Source organism: Apium graveolens, chromosome 5 (assembly GCF_009905375.1).
Source record: "Apium graveolens cultivar Ventura chromosome 5, ASM990537v1, whole genome shotgun sequence".
Classification (NCBI taxonomy): domain Eukaryota; kingdom Viridiplantae; phylum Streptophyta; class Magnoliopsida; order Apiales; family Apiaceae; genus Apium; species Apium graveolens.
The window spans coordinates 316587805-316605236 of NC_133651.1; the positions used below are offsets into that span (position 1 = coordinate 316587805).

Here is a 17432-nt window from a genome sequence, read left to right on the forward strand (position 1 = left end):
TTTCCCTTTCAGGGAACATTTTTATTTATATTTATGATACGACTTACATGGTTTGTTAAACAAACAAAACAAGTGAGAGATGTCATGCTATCAAATAGATAGCATGTCACTGTTAAAAAGTATGCAAGTTTACTTTCAGCAAAAATATAATGATTGTAAAATAAAAAAAAATGCAATACAAACATGTACGGAAAATCATCATTACATATATAATTTTAATGATTAATAATTATTTTGCTTAAATTATGTTTGATCGTTTAAACATGTACTTAGCAATTGTATTCTTCATATCCTTTTTGATAAATTGTAGTATATATAATATAATATAAAAAACATACATTAACATCTTGTATTAAATATAATCCTAAAATATTACTTCCTCCCATCCCAAAATGCTCATATTTTTTAAGAATTTTTTATCCAACAATAGTTGTTCATGCATATCTCCAACCCATAAATAAGAATAAAGTTACAAATTTACCCTTTTTTATCATTTCCTGGACAACTTACTCATTCAGTATAAAATTAATGCAGATTTTAATAATAAAATTTAACTATCTTCTCTAAATATGCATTATTTATTTTTTCAGGTACACTAGTAAATTGGATGAATCGAATACATAATATAGATGGAGCACAAGATTATTTCTCGAAAAATCTATAAATAAATATTGTATGATAAAACTGGGCCTGAGTGTGTTCTCAGGTAAAATTACATGAAATTAGGACATTTTATATTTAAGGACAAATTTATAAATTTAAACATGCCTCCTTACTTATATGCTACACTTATTTTATTTTAATCTCATATATGTCTCCCGAGTTCATCAGTAATCTCCTATGGTATTTATTAAATTCTTTATTAATTTTTAGTTTTTGGACCACTTAATTCACATAATTATAGCTATGAAAGTAGTGATACAATATATTAACAACAAAGTAAACATAATAATCAACAGATCTGAAAGCAAGGAAAGTATACAAAAGACAGTTCCTTGTCTCAGGGAATCATTGACCCTGTTGCAATAAACACAAGTACTTGTAACTTGTAAGTATAATGTCTGTACATAGACACACATGAATCCTGGCCAGACCTTGAAGTGTTCACTTCCTATTTTACTTCCTATACTTAGAATTTCTTTATCTAGGAACTATAACTCTCCAGGCACTACAGTTATATTTTATAGTATATGTAGAGATATATATGACACAGCTGCACTCTCCATTGCTATAGAACTTTGTGTTCACCAATTTCCAAAGATTCAACACATAATACACTTTGGCAGCTTCTGCACACAACATTCAAGACTCTTTTAAGGCGGTCAAGATTTATTTTATCAAGTATTGGAGGCACAGAACAATAATAGCTCTGTTTCAGTCTTGTTTCAGTTTGAGCTCTCTCTCTCTCTCTGCAGGTAATTAATTTTCCTATTTCTTGGTTTTTGATGAAGATTGTATCTTTAGCTAGTGTTTCAGTTTGAGCTCTCTCTCTCTCTCTCTCTGCAGGTAATTAAATTTCCTATTTCTTGGTTTTTGATGAAGATTGTATCTTTAGCTAGTGTTTCAGTTTGAGCACTCTCTTTGTTCATCTCTCTCTCTCTCTCTCTCCCCCCTCTCTCTCTCTCTCTGCAGGTAATTAAATTTCTCATTTCTTGGTTTTTGATGAAGATTGTATCTTTAGCTAGTGTTTCAGTTTGAGCACTCTCTCTCTCTCTCTCTCTCTCTCTCTCTCTCTCTCTCTCTCTCTCCCTCTCTCTCTCTCCCTCTCTCTTTCTCCAGGTAATTAAATTTCCTATTTCTTGGTTTTTGATGAAGATTGTATCTTTAGCTAGTGTTATAATATGCAATATCTTGGTTAAGAAAGATTTTGGATTGAATTGATTTTGTTTCTGATTATGTTCATTTAACTTAACTTTGAAACTTGTTTTTTCTATGAGTTTTAGTCTTCAATAGCATGTTTAAGAAAGATTACTAAGGTGGGTTGATTTTGTTTCTAATTATGTTTGTTTAACATACCTTTGAAGCATGTTTTTTTTAAGGATTGTATCTTTAGCTAGTGTTTTAATCTCGAATATCATGTTTAAGAAGGATTCTGAAAATGGCTTGATTTTATGGTGATCATGTTTTTTTTTGCTAGGCTATTGTGATCATGTTTGTTTCACTTAACTTAGAAACAACTTGTATTTCTTGATTGTTTTATTGGGTCTTGCTACGGGTTGTGTCTTTAGCTAGAGTTATAGTTGGCAAAATCATATATAAGAAAGATTCTGAAATTGGGTTCTTTTGGGTTGCTCTTGCTTGTAATTATGTGTTCAGTTACATGTTTGAATCAATCTTTTTAATTCAGTTTTTATGATTTTTACATGCAGGAACTAGAGTACTTCAGTTTGAAAACTTATACTGGCTAGAGGTAAGTATGTTGTTCTTTGAATTATATTGTTGTTAATAGTAGTTGAGGTTAAAATTGAATTGTACCAAGGTTGATTTAGACTAAATTTGTGCTTGAATGTTGGCCTGGGATACAAAGATTGTAGACTAGTTTCATTATATTGTTGTTTAATAGTAGTTGAGGTGAAAAGTTTAATTAACCAAGTTTGATTTAGGTGAAATTTGTGATTGAATGTTGGCTTGGGATACAAAGATTGTAGTACTAGCTTCATTTTCTTTCGTTTTTTGATGTTTAGATGGCATGTCCATTTTCGTCTAAAGAAAAAGGCTTTAATTTGGATTCTCAAGAGCTGAAATGAATGCTGCGGATAGTAAGACAAGCTATTCGAGTACGGAGGACCCGTTTAATAGTATTGAAGATATGATGAATTTTGATACATATGCGGCTGGTGCACTAGCCCCTCGACTTCAGATAAGATTCCTGATTCTTGTTCGCTCCTCCCTTTATCTGGGGATTGCATGGCCTTAGATCCATTGAGCTTTGCTCAAGAAAGTTTTGAAAGCTTTTGTGATAATGATAATGATGTTAGAAATTCGGTTTGTGCCACTAAAACAATTATGTTTGAGCAGGATGTTCCTAAGTTTGATTTTCCGGTTAATTTTGTTGACAAAGATGATGGTCATGCCATAAAAAGTAGTTCTTGTCAACAAAACAACAATACCGACATTGAAAATTGCATTATTGCTCGACCCTTTCAACCACCACTTGAAGAAAGGATGTTTAAGGCATTGTCTTTATTTATGCAATCATCTGGAGATGGAATTTTGGCACAACTTTGGGTTCCTGTGAAAGACGGTGATCGTTTGAAGTTAAGCACCTGTGAACAGCCGTGCTTACTTGATAATATGTTGGCTAGATATAGAGAAATATCTAGAAGATTTACCTTCGCAACAGAGGTTGAACCAGGGTTATCACTTGGGCTTCCTGGCCGTGTATATACGTCCAAGATACCCGAGTGGACATCAAATGTTGGATACTATAGTAAGAATGAATACCTTCGAGTACAACATGCTGTTGAAAATGAAGTCCGTGGATTAGTTGCTATACCTATTTTTAGTGGCAATCCTGGTGAGACATCTTGTTTCGCTGTGCTGGAACTAGTTTCTTTGAAAGAAAAGGACAATTATGATTTAGAAATGGAAAATGTTTGCAATGCCCTCCAGGTTAGGTTTCTTTTTTTTAGTATACAACAGGTTTCTTTTTTTTAGTATACAACTTGACCACATACTTTGAGACATTATATATACTTACTTTGAGATATTCTATTATTCATTCTTAAGGGCAACACCAAAATCAACCTCTCTGTAATTAAAAAATTTATCCTCTTTGGTTTTCTTAAACACTTCATCTATACCTAGTTTAATTGATATTATAAACATCATTTTATGTGACTAGTATTAGTTACCATGGACATTCCCTGTTAGTTACAATGTAGGCTTATTGTGATACATAGAAGTTGGTATATTATATATTATATAATAGAAAATTAATAAAGTACATTTTTATTAGTAATTATTTTTCTAACAAAGTGAATTAATCTTTTAAAACTAAATAAGATAATTGTTAAAAAGAGTTAATAATTCTATTTATCTTTTATGTAAGTATTGTGTTACTATTTTTAATTCCTTACCTATAACTTATAATCATTAGTTTCCCCTCTATCTTTACTTTTCTTTTTTGAAATAAGTATATGTTGAATATATATTTTTAATTTGTAAATAGATATTTTTTTATTTTTTTGTCAAGGATGTTTATTTTTTTTTTAAGATAACATAAAATATTTTGTTGGTAGTTACAAATACCCGTAGAAGCAAAGTCAAAGAGCACCAACACACACACATAAAATATTTATATAAATGTTACCTGGTGCAAAAATAAATTGCAAAATAAGTTTATATAAAATTTATAATTACTCTAATAAAAAGATTTGTATTCATATTGATTGTATTCATATTGTTGTTCTTTTATATTCAATTACACGTTTTGTTTTGAGAAAAGTGATTATGGATAGTTTTAGTTTTTATATTTACATATATCCTATTATATTTTGATTTGTAAATAAACTACATTTTTAGAAAAATAATGTAGACTTTATAAATATGACTTACATGAGTACCATTTTTAAATTTTGTATAATATTAAAAATGTAGGTATTTTAATGTCAAGTACTAATATAAATGTATTATTTTATTTAATAGTTAAAGTACAAATATAATTGTAGCACTACATTAACTAAAAAGTTAGTACTATAATAAAATGTATTATTTTAAGAATATTTTTAATTATAAAAATCTAGTATGGTAAAATAGTTAATTTATTTTTAATGTTTGTATATTGATATTATAAAAAAAACAATTTCTTTTTGTTTTAACAAGCTATTAATATTCATTCACAACAATATGTGTTAGTGATTAGTTGACCTTTTGCCCTTTAAACAAAGAAGAAGATGGTGTGTTAGTGATTAGTTGACTTTTTGCCCTTTAAACAAAGAAGTGTGTTTTAGTTTTCAATTCTAGAATTATGATATTTTGTAATGATCTTTGTTAAATTTAGCAGCTCAGTATATTTAAAGAATTAATTGTTGATGAGTAAAACATGGTTTTTACTTAACAACTTTTTGCTAACTCTTTGACATGCTATATATATAGGCTGTGGATTTGAGGAGCACTGCCCCTCCTCGATTTAGTCCTCAGGTAAATAGGAAGATACTCTGCATGGTTCAGTTCTCTATTTGAAATATAAAAGAGTGAAAGTTTGTTTTTTGTTATCTTGCAGTTTTTATCAAATAATCACAGAGCTGCTTTGGCAGAGATAAATGATGTCTTACAGACTATATGTCATTCATATGGGTTGCCACTTGCTTTGACATGGATTCCATGTACTTATAATAACCACGGAAGTGGTGATAATATTCATATAATACGTGTAAAAGGGGAAAAGATAAAGTCAAATGAGAAATGCATACTTTGCATTGTGGATACTGCATGCTATGTGAATGAAAGAGAAACAGAAGGATTTGTACATGCTTGTGGTGAACACTATTTAGAGGAAGGGCAAGGTACTGCAGGAAAAGCACTTATGTCCAATCACCCGTATTTTTTCTCTGATGTGAAAGGATTTGATATTAATGACTACCCTTTAGTGCATCATGCTCGAAAATTCCGTTTAAATGGTGCAGTTGCAATCAGGTTAAGGAGCAGTTACACTAGAAATGACGATTACATATTAGAGTTTTTTCTTCCACCTGCCATGACAAGTATAACTGAACAGCAACTCCTGATGAACAATCTAGCAAATACCATGCAGAGCATCTGTAGAAGTTTGAGGAGGGTTTCAGAAACTGAGTTACACCAGGGATTACTTACAAACTCACCAAAGGTGGTCTTGACTGGCACTCAACAGGAACTTATAGATGACCATATATATGCTAGCCATGAAATTCATACAACAGGGAGTCCTGCTCAACAGGTAAATTTTCAATTCCTGCTAACAGGTAAATTTTCAAATGTATTATATAGTACAGTGTTAATGACCATATTTTCTCAAATATATTATATAGTACAGTGTTAATGACCATATTTTCTGGGCCAATAGATAAATACGTCTACAATAATGAGTAATTTAAATTTGTGGTAGTATTTTAATTTTCATTAAATAAATGTCTAAAATAATATTATAAATGGTATAGTAATACAAAAATTAGCTTATGTCCCCTGCCCTCAACAATTTCAGTCTATATATAATATATATTTTTTATATTTAATATTCTTTTGTGTAACAAAAATTATTAAAGAAAAAAATTTGGAGACTATTTCTCTAGAAAATATCTAATATAAACTATATCCAAATGTAGTTCAATGTTATTTCAAAATAACAAGAAGTTGAAATAATGAATGTCATTTCCATATTAGTGTGCGTAAAATCTCAAACACATTTGTGAAAAGTAATACAATATATTATTTCTATTAAAGATGTTTTTTGTTTTAAAAACTTTTATATTATTTTAAAGTATACAATTTATATTTCATCTATATTATACTTGCTAATATTTAAACTATTTACCTAATGTAATCTAAGTATAAATGTATCATTTTATAAATTAGGAATTAATATCTTGTGCAAGATATAACCAAGTTAATAATTTATGTTACTATAAATATAATATATGGTCATATTCTACTAATCTTAAAACATACACTTTTTAAACTATAAATTAAAAGGAAATTGTATTATATTTTTATATATTTGAAAAAATAGACAAATATATAATATAAATAACTAAAAGTACTTGTTATAAAAGATTGATCCTCTCATTTATTATTGGTTTGTTTGCTTATTTATTAAAATCACATGTTTCAAAGTTGTGTTATTGTGTGTTATTGACTTGTATATACATATAAAAGTATATACATTAATAGTGTATATAAAAGTATTTAGGAACTACTAACTAATCCATTACCCTTGATGGGCAATACCCAAATAAATAACTTTTATATTTGTTGATAAATAAATAATGAAACTAACTTCCTGACAAATAATAATAATAATATCTACATAGTAGCAGTGGTCTACCAAGTGTTGCTTATATGATATAGCAAGATCTACCACTAATCATTTCTTGTGAAATAAGAAAATTTAATATTTGTTAGTTAGCAACATGGTTAGATTTTATGTTATCTTTTCTTGTGAAATAAGAAAATTTAATATTTGTTAGTTAGCAACATGGCTAGATTTTATGTTATCTTATATAACTTATCTTATATTATAGGCAACAAGATCTAAGAGAGTGACCGAGAAAAAAAGAAGCAGTTCAGAGAGAAATGTAAGCCTGACAGTCTTGCAACAATACTTCTCTGGAAGTCTGAAAGATGCTGCTAAGTGTATTGGTGGTAAGAATTTATAGTTTTGAAAATGGCTAATCAACAATTTCCACCTGTCATCCTAAATTTCTATTTTTTTTAGATTAAAAATTATAGGAAAATGCTAGAGGTACAAAATGAGTTACTAAAATAGTTACAAATGTCACATGTCACATGTTGGTTGGCTAAATATAAATGGACCCCTTAATATGACCAATTTAATTTTTTCATTGTGCCACATCACCCATACCATGTCATTTTGTGACAATTTTTTGTAACTTTCTTTTGTGCCTCTAGCATTACTCAAAATTATATACCCATTGAAATTGGAACTTGTATCATCCTAAGAGTGAATTATATCTAATCTTTAATTTTTCTTCTTTTTTTAGTTTGCCCCACTACGTTAAAAAGGATATGCAGACAACATGGAATCTCAAGATGGCCATCCCGAAAGATAAACAAGGTGAATCGTTCTTTGAAAAAAATACAAACCGTGCTCAATTCTGTTGAAGGGGTTGAAGGAGGATTGAAAATTGACCCAAACACAGGGAGCGTGGTGACATCAGGATCTACCTTTGAAAACTTTGGTGCATCTGAAACTTTTCTTTTTCCCGATAAAATTTTTGATCCGAAAAGTTACGAAATGGTTGAAAATATAGTTGTGGTGCCGCCTACATCATCTCTTTCCGACGGAAAGAATAATGTTGTAAAGGTGAAAAATATTGAACAGTGTACAAGTGAGAATCAAATGCGCTCGCCTTGTTTACAAAACTGGAAAAGAGATAATAACTCCGGCATCATGTTTAGTGATTGGCTTGACAACTCCAATATGGCCGAGCCCGATGGAAAGCCAATTAGTCCTAATATGGTGTATGGTGGTGGTTTAGAGAATACTTTGGTGGGATCGTATTTCTCGAAAGAAGACAGTAAAATATGTGGTTTGAATTCTGGGGATATAAAATTAGAGAAATATGATTCTCCAGTGAAGTGTCATAGTTCTAGCTCGATTGCTACTAATGAGATGTATAACAATGCAAGTATCAATAGTAGCAAAGATGATGGGGAGAGGCTTGTTGAATTTAATCAGCCGGCAACTTCAAGCATGACGGAATCATCAAATGCATCAATGACACACGGTAGTTCATCAACTTCTCCAGATTATGGTGAAAGAGAGAGCTCAAAAACTCAAATATGTGAAACAAACTCGAGGATAACGGTTAAGGCAACTTTCAAAGAAGATACAATACGATTTAAATTTGACCCTTATCTAGGGTGCTTTCAACTCTATGAAGAAATTGCAAAGAGGTTTAAAATACCTCCAGGTTCGTTCCAGCTCAAATATATGGATGACGAGAAAGAATGGGTGATTATGGAGAATGAGTCTGACATGTTAGAATGTCTTGAGATACTGAATTTCATGGGAACTCGTAACATAAAGTTTCAAGTTTTTGATGCAGCTTCCATAATGGGGAGTTGTGGCAGTAGTAGTAACTTTGTGATGGGAAGTTTGTAGGATGTTGGATGGTGGTACCTGTTTGTATATATAGTAAGACTAGTAAGACTATTATGTTGTAATAATTTGGCAAGTGTTTTAATGTAGGTATGGTTTCCATGTTTGTTCATATATTGTTGTTTTAGTAGTTTCTTTATTAACAATTTCAAACTTATATTGTATGGTAAAAAGGATAGTAAGATGTTAATGGAAGATCTCTGATCTCTCTCTCTTTTTTAAACAATGTACAATTTATGCATATAAAATAACATAATATTATCTAATGTACAAAAGAATTGATTATAATAATATATATTATAATATATTTTTGAAATTTTGCCTATTTACTATAATCATCCTATATACAAAAGAACTGATAATACATATTATACTTTCTTTACCATAAATCACCCACAGACTTGTTACCAAAACTTTTGTAAAATATTTTATTACAATACTAACAATTGGTAAAAATAGTTGGACTACAAATCAACAAGAACAGCTTTAACCCTGCTCCAAAACAGAAGAGACTAGATAATCAAGCTGTAACAACTTCACATCTAGCAGGTCCAATAAATTTAAGAAATTTATGTGCCGAATCTAATTTCATCTCAATGCCTGGACAGAGTACCACAACTTGATATATCTGTTGGGAAAGAGCTTTCGTATTCTCAGTGACCATAGCAACTAATTTGACATCAATACCCGGTGACATAGTTAGTCTATCACCGAACATAAATCCTTTAGCACCATCAGCGGCAGTTGATGAAATCATAGCCATTTTTAAAGCATTATGTTCACCTACACGTTGGTGAAAACTCGGAAGCATTGTCGCCCAAACAATCTGATCACCATAAAAAACTGAGACACCAACATTCTCGTAAAGGAATGTGGAAGAATTGCTTTTGTTTGTGACGTTGAAAGTCAGGTTCCATGAAGATTTGATCTTGTTATTTATTGGTTGATTGTAGGGAGATGTAATAACGGAGTTGATTAAGAATTCATGTTTACGAACTTGATCATTGTTGTGAAGGTAAACTTGTGAACCACCATAGAGCATTAACAAGAAAAATAGAACTACTGAGAGAATGTCAACGAAAAGGTTCCAGTTAAAACTTATTGTTTCATGTTGTGATGGTGGTACACGTCGTGCATCTGTGGTGTTGACTGCTGTGTAGCCCTCCACCCCTGACCGGAGAGATGATCTATCTCCGTTCATGGCGAAGGACTGTTTATACTCAGAAGGAATTTGTCATGAACGCTGCAATATGGAGGTAATTGCAGTCAATTTTTTTATCAGGCTTCTTTCCAAAAATAGTAAAGAAAAGCGACAGAGGAACATCAAATATGTGGTTTGCTGAAGTTAATGGTTGATCATAAACAGAACCTGATCCCTTGAGTTGTGGAATGCCATGCATCAATCTCATGTCTCACACACAATTGGACCAAAATTGTTAAAGATTATCATTTCTCTATATTAGGTAGAGTCCTTTCTCTCCCTTTTTATCGGAAGGCAAAATGGAATTTACTATCTAAAGCTGCTCTGAAATTATCAAAATTAGGGTGTTCTTCTGGGGTTATGCATTGCTCCTCCCCTGCACATGGGCGTGCAAGCATTTGGGAGTCTGCTCAACGTTTTGCCATAGTGTGTGATGTACTGATATGAATTTAAAGATAACGGACTTTCAGACACTATGTTAACGGAAAGTTCCACAAGACATTAAGAAAGTACTGAGGATTGTATCCATCGACAAAGCCTTACTGGTCTGTGGAGGTTTAAACATTAGCAAAGAAGAAACTCGTGATTGCAGAGAAAGTTGAAAACAAAAATGGAGAAAATCAAGGGAGCTTTACAGTTGTCTGACTAAGTGCAGGCTAGCTGAAGAAGGTGAAATTTCTACAAGCTGGCATGAGGAGCCAAATAAATGGAGTGGCCATTTGATGAGAACATATTTCAGTCATAACTAAAACATGAGAAGCTCACCGATAAGAAGAGATTCATTCTGGTCTATAAGACGACGAGTGTGGAGAGTTTGCAGTACACTCAATTGATGGTGTCCCCGATAAGAAGAGATATGTTGCTAACATAATGACGTGATCCACCACAAACCCTGTCTTCTTGGTATCTAAATCTTTGCTCGACTTCAAGGGCAACATTATTTTGTTCTGCATACATCAACGGACTTGGCTCATCTAAATATCTGCAGGGCAAATCCAGCAACAGTTTCATCGAAGTGAGGCACACATTGTAAAAGGAAACTAAATATTATGCTCATGCTCGAATATCTGTATCGTGCAACTGGTTACAGTTCCTAGGTAGAAACCTTTGCCGCCTGCTATAAAGAAAGAACAAACATCAAATCAAGCATCCAGTAGGTGACTGGAAATTTCAGTGGCTCGTTTTGGAAGCATACCTCAGACGTAAGTGAATCCTCAAAGTATTTCCAGTCTGCACAAAACCATTTTAAGAACATATTCCTTCGGTAAATTTCACGGGTTCACACAATAGACCTATAAGATGCTTGCTTTTTAACTAACAATGAAACAATCTTAGGGCAAATTTCTAATTTAAAAACATATTGCGTTTTTAATTATGGACGGATACATGCACGAAGGTCCTTGAGAGAGTAACAAATAATATATAGCTAACTAGTTTTGGTAACAATTTTGCTACTCTAGTATTTCTATAAATATGAAAATTGATGGAACATAAATTAAATAATTTCTAACATTTAAATAAACATTAATTTATTATCCTTAATTATAAAATAATTAAAACATTCAAAAATATTTCTAAATTTTTTTATCAAGTAAAAATAAAATTATGCTTTTTTTATTATGTCCCTGCGGATATATTATAAACACATAAATTTATAATTTTAGACTAATTTAATTTATTAAGTTTTTGTTTATGTAAATACACGGATTCAATCACTATTATAAAAAACGAATTCAATCAAAATATTTTAAACTTGCAAATTTCGCATATATTCGGGCACAAAATAGAAAAACTTATAAAATTAACCTGAAATTTTTCCAGAGATTTATTACCAATTAAACTATTAACTTTCGATTCTGTTTCACCACACTCTTTGACAAACACAAGAAATGAACACTCTCGTCTCTCACCACCACATCTCCGTCGTCTGCTCTCTCCGGCGCCACCACCGCCGGCGCCGTAACAGCTTCCCCCAACAACCTCCTCCAACAACCTCAACCGACTCCAACAACCTCCAACTAACAATCGACCTAGTCTCCTTATCTCCACTCTCTCTCCAAACACGCCTTAACAAACTCCTAACAACCTCAACCGACGCTTATAACGACCTCAAAACACTCGTACAAATCGACTCCAACAAGCACGTGCGCATCTCGTGTAAAAAATCGACCGTTACATTTTTAATTCACGTGCTAGTTTGCGGGATTGTTGTTGCTTTAGGGTTTAGAGTTTTGGGGAAGTTAGTTAAGTTATTTAAGAGCAGAGGAAGTAGTTTACGAGAGGCGGTGGTTACGAGACGAGATAGGAGTTTAGGAGGGAAGGAAGTTGTTGTGGGGAATGTGAGTAGAGGAAGGGTGTTGGAAAGTCCGTTGGAGTCTAGGGAGTTTACGGGTGGGATGTTTAAGGGAATTACGAGGAATTGGGGGAAGACGAAGGGGAATAGGTTGCCGGATTGGTGGCCTAAGAGCACGAGTGTTAGTGTGAGTGTGGGGGATGATAATGAGGAGTATCAGAGACAGGCTAATAGACTTATTAGAGGTTTGTTTATCGTTCGTAGATGGTTTAATCCTAATGTACTTAATTCAATTCTGTTAATGACTAGTACTTATCACCATATCTGAAATTTTCTGCCTATATTTAATTGAGTTCTTTGTGTATGACTAGTACATTGTCTTGTGTTTGATTGTGTTGTTTGTATATGCTTGTACTTTTACAAATTTGAGCTGCAGTATCAAGTTTAAAAGACATTTTAGGCACTGAATTAGAGTAATAACAATGGAAATATTCAACGGTGTAGCTCCACTTGATGCACTTTGAGAACGCTCGTATGTGTGTGTATATAGTGGATTAGAGTTGCTTGTACATTTTTACTTCTTGCATATACCGCTTGTTTTTCAAATTTTCTTTTCTTTTGTATGATTTACGTTATTTGTCTCTTTCCCGTCTCTCCTTTGATGAGATCTATATATATCTTTGAGATAGGGTAGGTAATAAGTATATTTCTCAAGCTTGCATCAATGTTTTTCTTATTTTAATTAAATTACAGCTTACGAACTTAATTTCCAGCAATCATGGATTATCGAATGAGCGGAAAGGACATATGGATGGATGATGTAGTACAAGTTAGTGCTTCTGTAACTGTTCTTTGTATTTATTAATTGTGCATTGTTACTGTGTACTTTTGTTACATCTCATATAATTTCCTCAGCCAGACTCAACGTCTCAGTGTACTTTTTTTTCTTCTACCAGGAAGTCCTTTGAAAAGAGCAGGACTTGCTCAATATTAGTAGGCATAGTAACTTGTCATATTTTACATATTTTTTGTGAGGAGTATGTGTAGTTAAATGGGCAGTTATGTTGTTTTCAAATACTTTTAGGAGTGTAAGTACTATAATTGTGATCATTAGGGGATGTAGAAATTTCGAAATGTAACTCTGGAACCGTGATCTTTTCCCGTACCACTGTTATTTTTTCTCTCCTAGCCTTGTCCACTTGCAACTATTTTCCATGTTTCTCCTTAATACTAGACCAAATCCCTTCTTCAGTCTGTAAACAAGCTCTAGTATCTGAAAGTGAGTGTAGGTCCTTGCAAAGATGGTAACAGAGAAATCAAATCCTACCGTCTTCTCCTTCAGCTTCTCCACTTGGATATACCTCGATAAATCCTTCTTCCTCAACATGGCTCATTTACTTTCTACCATATATATCCGGTTATGCTCAATGCCAAATTATCAGTGATGTGTGTAGTAACTTTTGTCTGTGATAACAGTTGCGTCAAGTATGCCGTATTTCTGGAGTAAAGGTGAACATTGACACGGCTAACTCACGTGATTCATTATATCGTGCATCTGTTGATTTTGTTCTCAACATATGTAGCAAGTAAGTGTACCTCTTTGACGATTCCTGAAACTTCACTTTTGTTCGCTGTATTCTTTTCGCTTCTTACTTCGTTGCTACATCTTTTAATTATAAACAGTGTGCCAGACCCATCTGCGTTTGTTCAGATTATTGGTGAGGATGCCAGGGAATTCATTGCTGGACTTGCTGATAACATTGTGCTAGAAAAGGACCGTGCTGCAAGAATGGTTACTGCAGCAGTTGCTGCTCGTACACGCTCATGGCTTTTACAAGCATGGGTACGTATCTGCATTACTGCACTTGAGCATTAGTGGTGTAAGGTGTTGTATATCAGCGTTTGTGTTAGTAGAACTATGTAATTATAGATGTTAGCCTGTGTATAGAACTACATTTTTATATTTTTTTTAGTTTGTTTATATTCATCCATTAGTCATTTTAGGATTAGGACAACGAGTTTGTTTATATACATCTTTAGATTATTTTAGGATTAGCACAGAAATATATACATTTAAGAATTAGCCCAACGAGTTTGTAATTGTACATACTACTAATTCTTTTACTACGTTCGGCATGTAGATTTTTTGACGTAAAGTATTCTGTTTGGTAATATTGAGAGATGAGGAATACCTGTGAAGGTGCTCATTGTAGAACAAAAATAGACTGGATGGTGTACTTGATTTCTTTCAACATTTTCCTCCTGCAAACAGTATGAACAATTATTATTTCATTCGTACGAGTAATGAATGTGTTTCGTTTTCAGGCTTTAGAAATGCAAGGCAAACATGCTGAAGCAGTGAGGGAACTGTCAAAGTTGTCTCTTACTCACAGCATATTTCCTCCTGAAGAAAGCTCTGTATGTGTTTTGCTATAAGGCATCAGTCACCTATGGACTTCACTTTTTTATGTTTAATGACTTCATCTTGCTTTATGGGAAACATATTTTTATGCTTTTTCAACTTGCGGTGAGATGAAGTCTTCCGTGATAAATATTTTTTTGTCATATATTCTAGACAAGTTTAGGATCAGGATTAGACATTCAACATTATATACTCTACAAGTTCTGATTATTAAGTTTGTATAATCCGCAGTCTGAGCAACCGTAGGAGGCTTTAAATGAGCTCTGTCCTCTCGTACTTATTTTAGGATAAGGCCTCTTGACTACCATTTTATTTTCCGTCATAAATTTGTCATGTTTATTGGTTATAAACATTATTTATAAATATCTACGAAAAAATAAGAAATATATAAAATTGTATGTGTTAAACTTGCATTCCATGTCCCTGCACTCGTGTCCAATTCTTGATCCATATCTAAGAATTCTATTACTTTCAAAATTATGAATCTGACACCTGGATCCATATCTGACCCCCGCACTTGAGTTTAAGTAACATAGTTCCCATGTTTCTTATTTACTACTTTGTTTTGATCTGAGTAGTAATTTCATTAAGGATCAGAATTGATTAACTGAAGAGAGAAATTTTACTTCAATGTTGAAGGAAAAATACAAGATAGATGCTGAACTTTCGAGATCCTGCTCTCCCAGAAGTGGCAGTTTCTGCCTGTCTCACATGTCTCTCCGCCTATTCCCTACACTGACTCCACTCTCCCTCGACTTCCCTTCTTTCTAATTACTTTTCCACTCTCCTCCACCTAATCCTTTACCCTATCAAATTATTTGTTTTCTCTCACTTTTTATTGGTTGTTGACTTTAAATTCTGTCACGAATAGCCAAAAGTAATCTAGTTGACCGTCAACTATCCGTCATGACTTGTGACTTTTACATCAATTGCAGATTCAGTTTATCTCCATTTTTAAAAAAGATATGGTTGTATATAATGATCTTCCGACACAAGCGTTGTCTGCCCTGTTTTTCTGATCTTTGTTTAAGTGCTTACATTTAGTTCCTGTATACCTTCTTTTTTTAAAATTTTAAATTAGTTTCAGTTATACCTTTGATGGCAAAACTGACGTAGCATAGTAGACTTCTGATGTTTGTGAAATTGTTTTTGCAGCCTGAGATGGAAATGGTGGCTAGAGGCCTTGAGAAGCATTTAAAACTAGAACAAAGGGAGTATCTTATGAATTTGTACGTAGAAGTGTGTGGTGATGAGACTCATAGAAGTGTGGCTGAAGCTCTGGGTTTGGTATGTTATTTGTTTTTTTCTTGGCTGCTTCGTTAAAAATCTAGATGCAAAGAAACCATGCATACAAGAATTTCCCTTCCAAAAAAATATCAATAACTAGGTACGCTGCTACCTACGGTAGAGTCTAGACTATAGAGTCTCAATTAAGAAAAAATATATGATATACTCTGCACAAATTGTTCAAGGCATTTATATATATATATACACACACACATATATATATATGTAGCTGATGCTGGCCATATTTGAGGATTTTTCAGCTCAACTGGTTAATAACAAGTTCTAAGATTTGACACCCATTTTGAAATTTCTTTGATCTTTGTTTTCCTTACACTTTTATGCCAAACAAAGTTGCCTTTTTTATGAACATTGGTGCCAAAATGTTAGAATGTATTATAGATCAGGACCATCAGGCTCTATCTTACTAAATTTACAAATAACTAAAACTTTAAACAAAGGACCAACCAAGGGAAACATCAAGTGCTTCGGATGTGAGTATTTTGATAAAACATAGTTGGGATAATATTGCCATTGACCTTGGTTGTTAGATGTACATATGTACGGACCCAAAATTTATGATTTATTTTTTTTACATTACAGCCGTTGCAGACTATATCACCAGAAAGTCTAAATGATCGACGGAACGAGTATACACAACTGAACTGATGCTCATTTGTCATTCAGGCGTCTGCTCTTTAAATGTTCCAAGTCAACTTATTAGTCAGCTTCTCGTGCAACGTCATTTATTTTGGGAGGTCGTTTGTTAGCTCGACAAAAATGTTATGTGGTAGTTAGTATCAGCGTTAAGTACTTTGAGAACATAATAGTTCTTTTCTTGTTAACCAAAAGGTTTTCTTTCTCTGCTTAGATCTCAAGATATTAGTATTCCTGTCAATTTTGTATGGCAGGGGAAATGTAATATAGAATGGTGGAAGCCGCATTTAGAAAATGATATTCCTAAATACTTACTACTTACCGATTACCCGTCACCAGATAAGAGAGGAGGGGAATGAATCTTCTCCCAGTTCTCGACAAAAAATGCTGTTTGTACCCTGTTACAATTTGATATACAATTCCTCTATATGTTGTTATATTCGTTTTTCTACGCACTATTTCTTAGTAACATTTTGGAGTTGTTAAATGTCACTCGAGCTGAGCTAAAGAGATTGTGAATATTTTGAAGTTCTCAGTTATTTTATTTCAAAACTACCCCTGACCTATATTTGCAAATTTAGTTGAACAGTACTCATTTAAATTAATGGTTCTTAGATGCTTGTTATTTGTTGCATGAAAAAGCTTTTGGAGGAATAAAAAAATAAAATGCTTCTTAGATGCTTGTTATTTGTTCTGAAGAACCTGCAAGAAAGTTGAAAGAAACTAGAGTTTCATAGTTTTGGAGATATAATAAATT

The 17432-nt window shown here is 32.7% G+C and overlaps 2 protein-coding genes across 5 annotated transcripts; both read left to right on the forward strand.

The window, feature by feature from the left end:
- Nucleotides 1–993: 993 nt before the first annotated feature.
- Nucleotides 994–8932, forward strand: LOC141659559 (protein NLP9-like). The gene is given in 8 exon segments (XM_074466480.1): nt 994–1415; nt 2370–2410; nt 2685–2828; nt 2831–3612; nt 5098–5142; nt 5225–5917; nt 7218–7338; nt 7698–8932. Coding segments are annotated over 6 exon segments (2850 nt in total). The 5' UTR covers nt 994–1415; nt 2370–2410; nt 2685–2743; the 3' UTR covers nt 8822–8932.
- Nucleotides 8933–11856: 2924 nt separating this feature from the next.
- LOC141659560 (uncharacterized) lies at nt 11857–17126 on the forward strand. 4 transcript variants are annotated; one of them, XM_074466481.1, is made up of 7 exons: nt 11860–12557; nt 13086–13141; nt 13789–13898; nt 13996–14155; nt 14638–14730; nt 15890–16021; nt 16622–17126. In XM_074466481.1, the coding sequence occupies exons 1-7, from the start codon at nt 11909–11911 to the stop codon at nt 16685–16687; spliced, it is 1266 nt and encodes a 421-aa protein (XP_074322582.1). In that variant the 5' UTR covers nt 11860–11908; the 3' UTR covers nt 16688–17126. The 4 variants fall into 4 exon arrangements, 3 of the variants coding, with proteins under 3 accessions (XP_074322583.1, XP_074322582.1, XP_074322584.1); XM_074466483.1 differs by having other exon boundaries at nt 12418–12557; nt 13066–13141; XR_012549787.1 differs by lacking the exon at nt 16622–17126 and having other exon boundaries at nt 11857–12557; nt 14638–14839.
- The last annotated feature ends 306 nt before the right edge of the window (nt 17127–17432 follow it).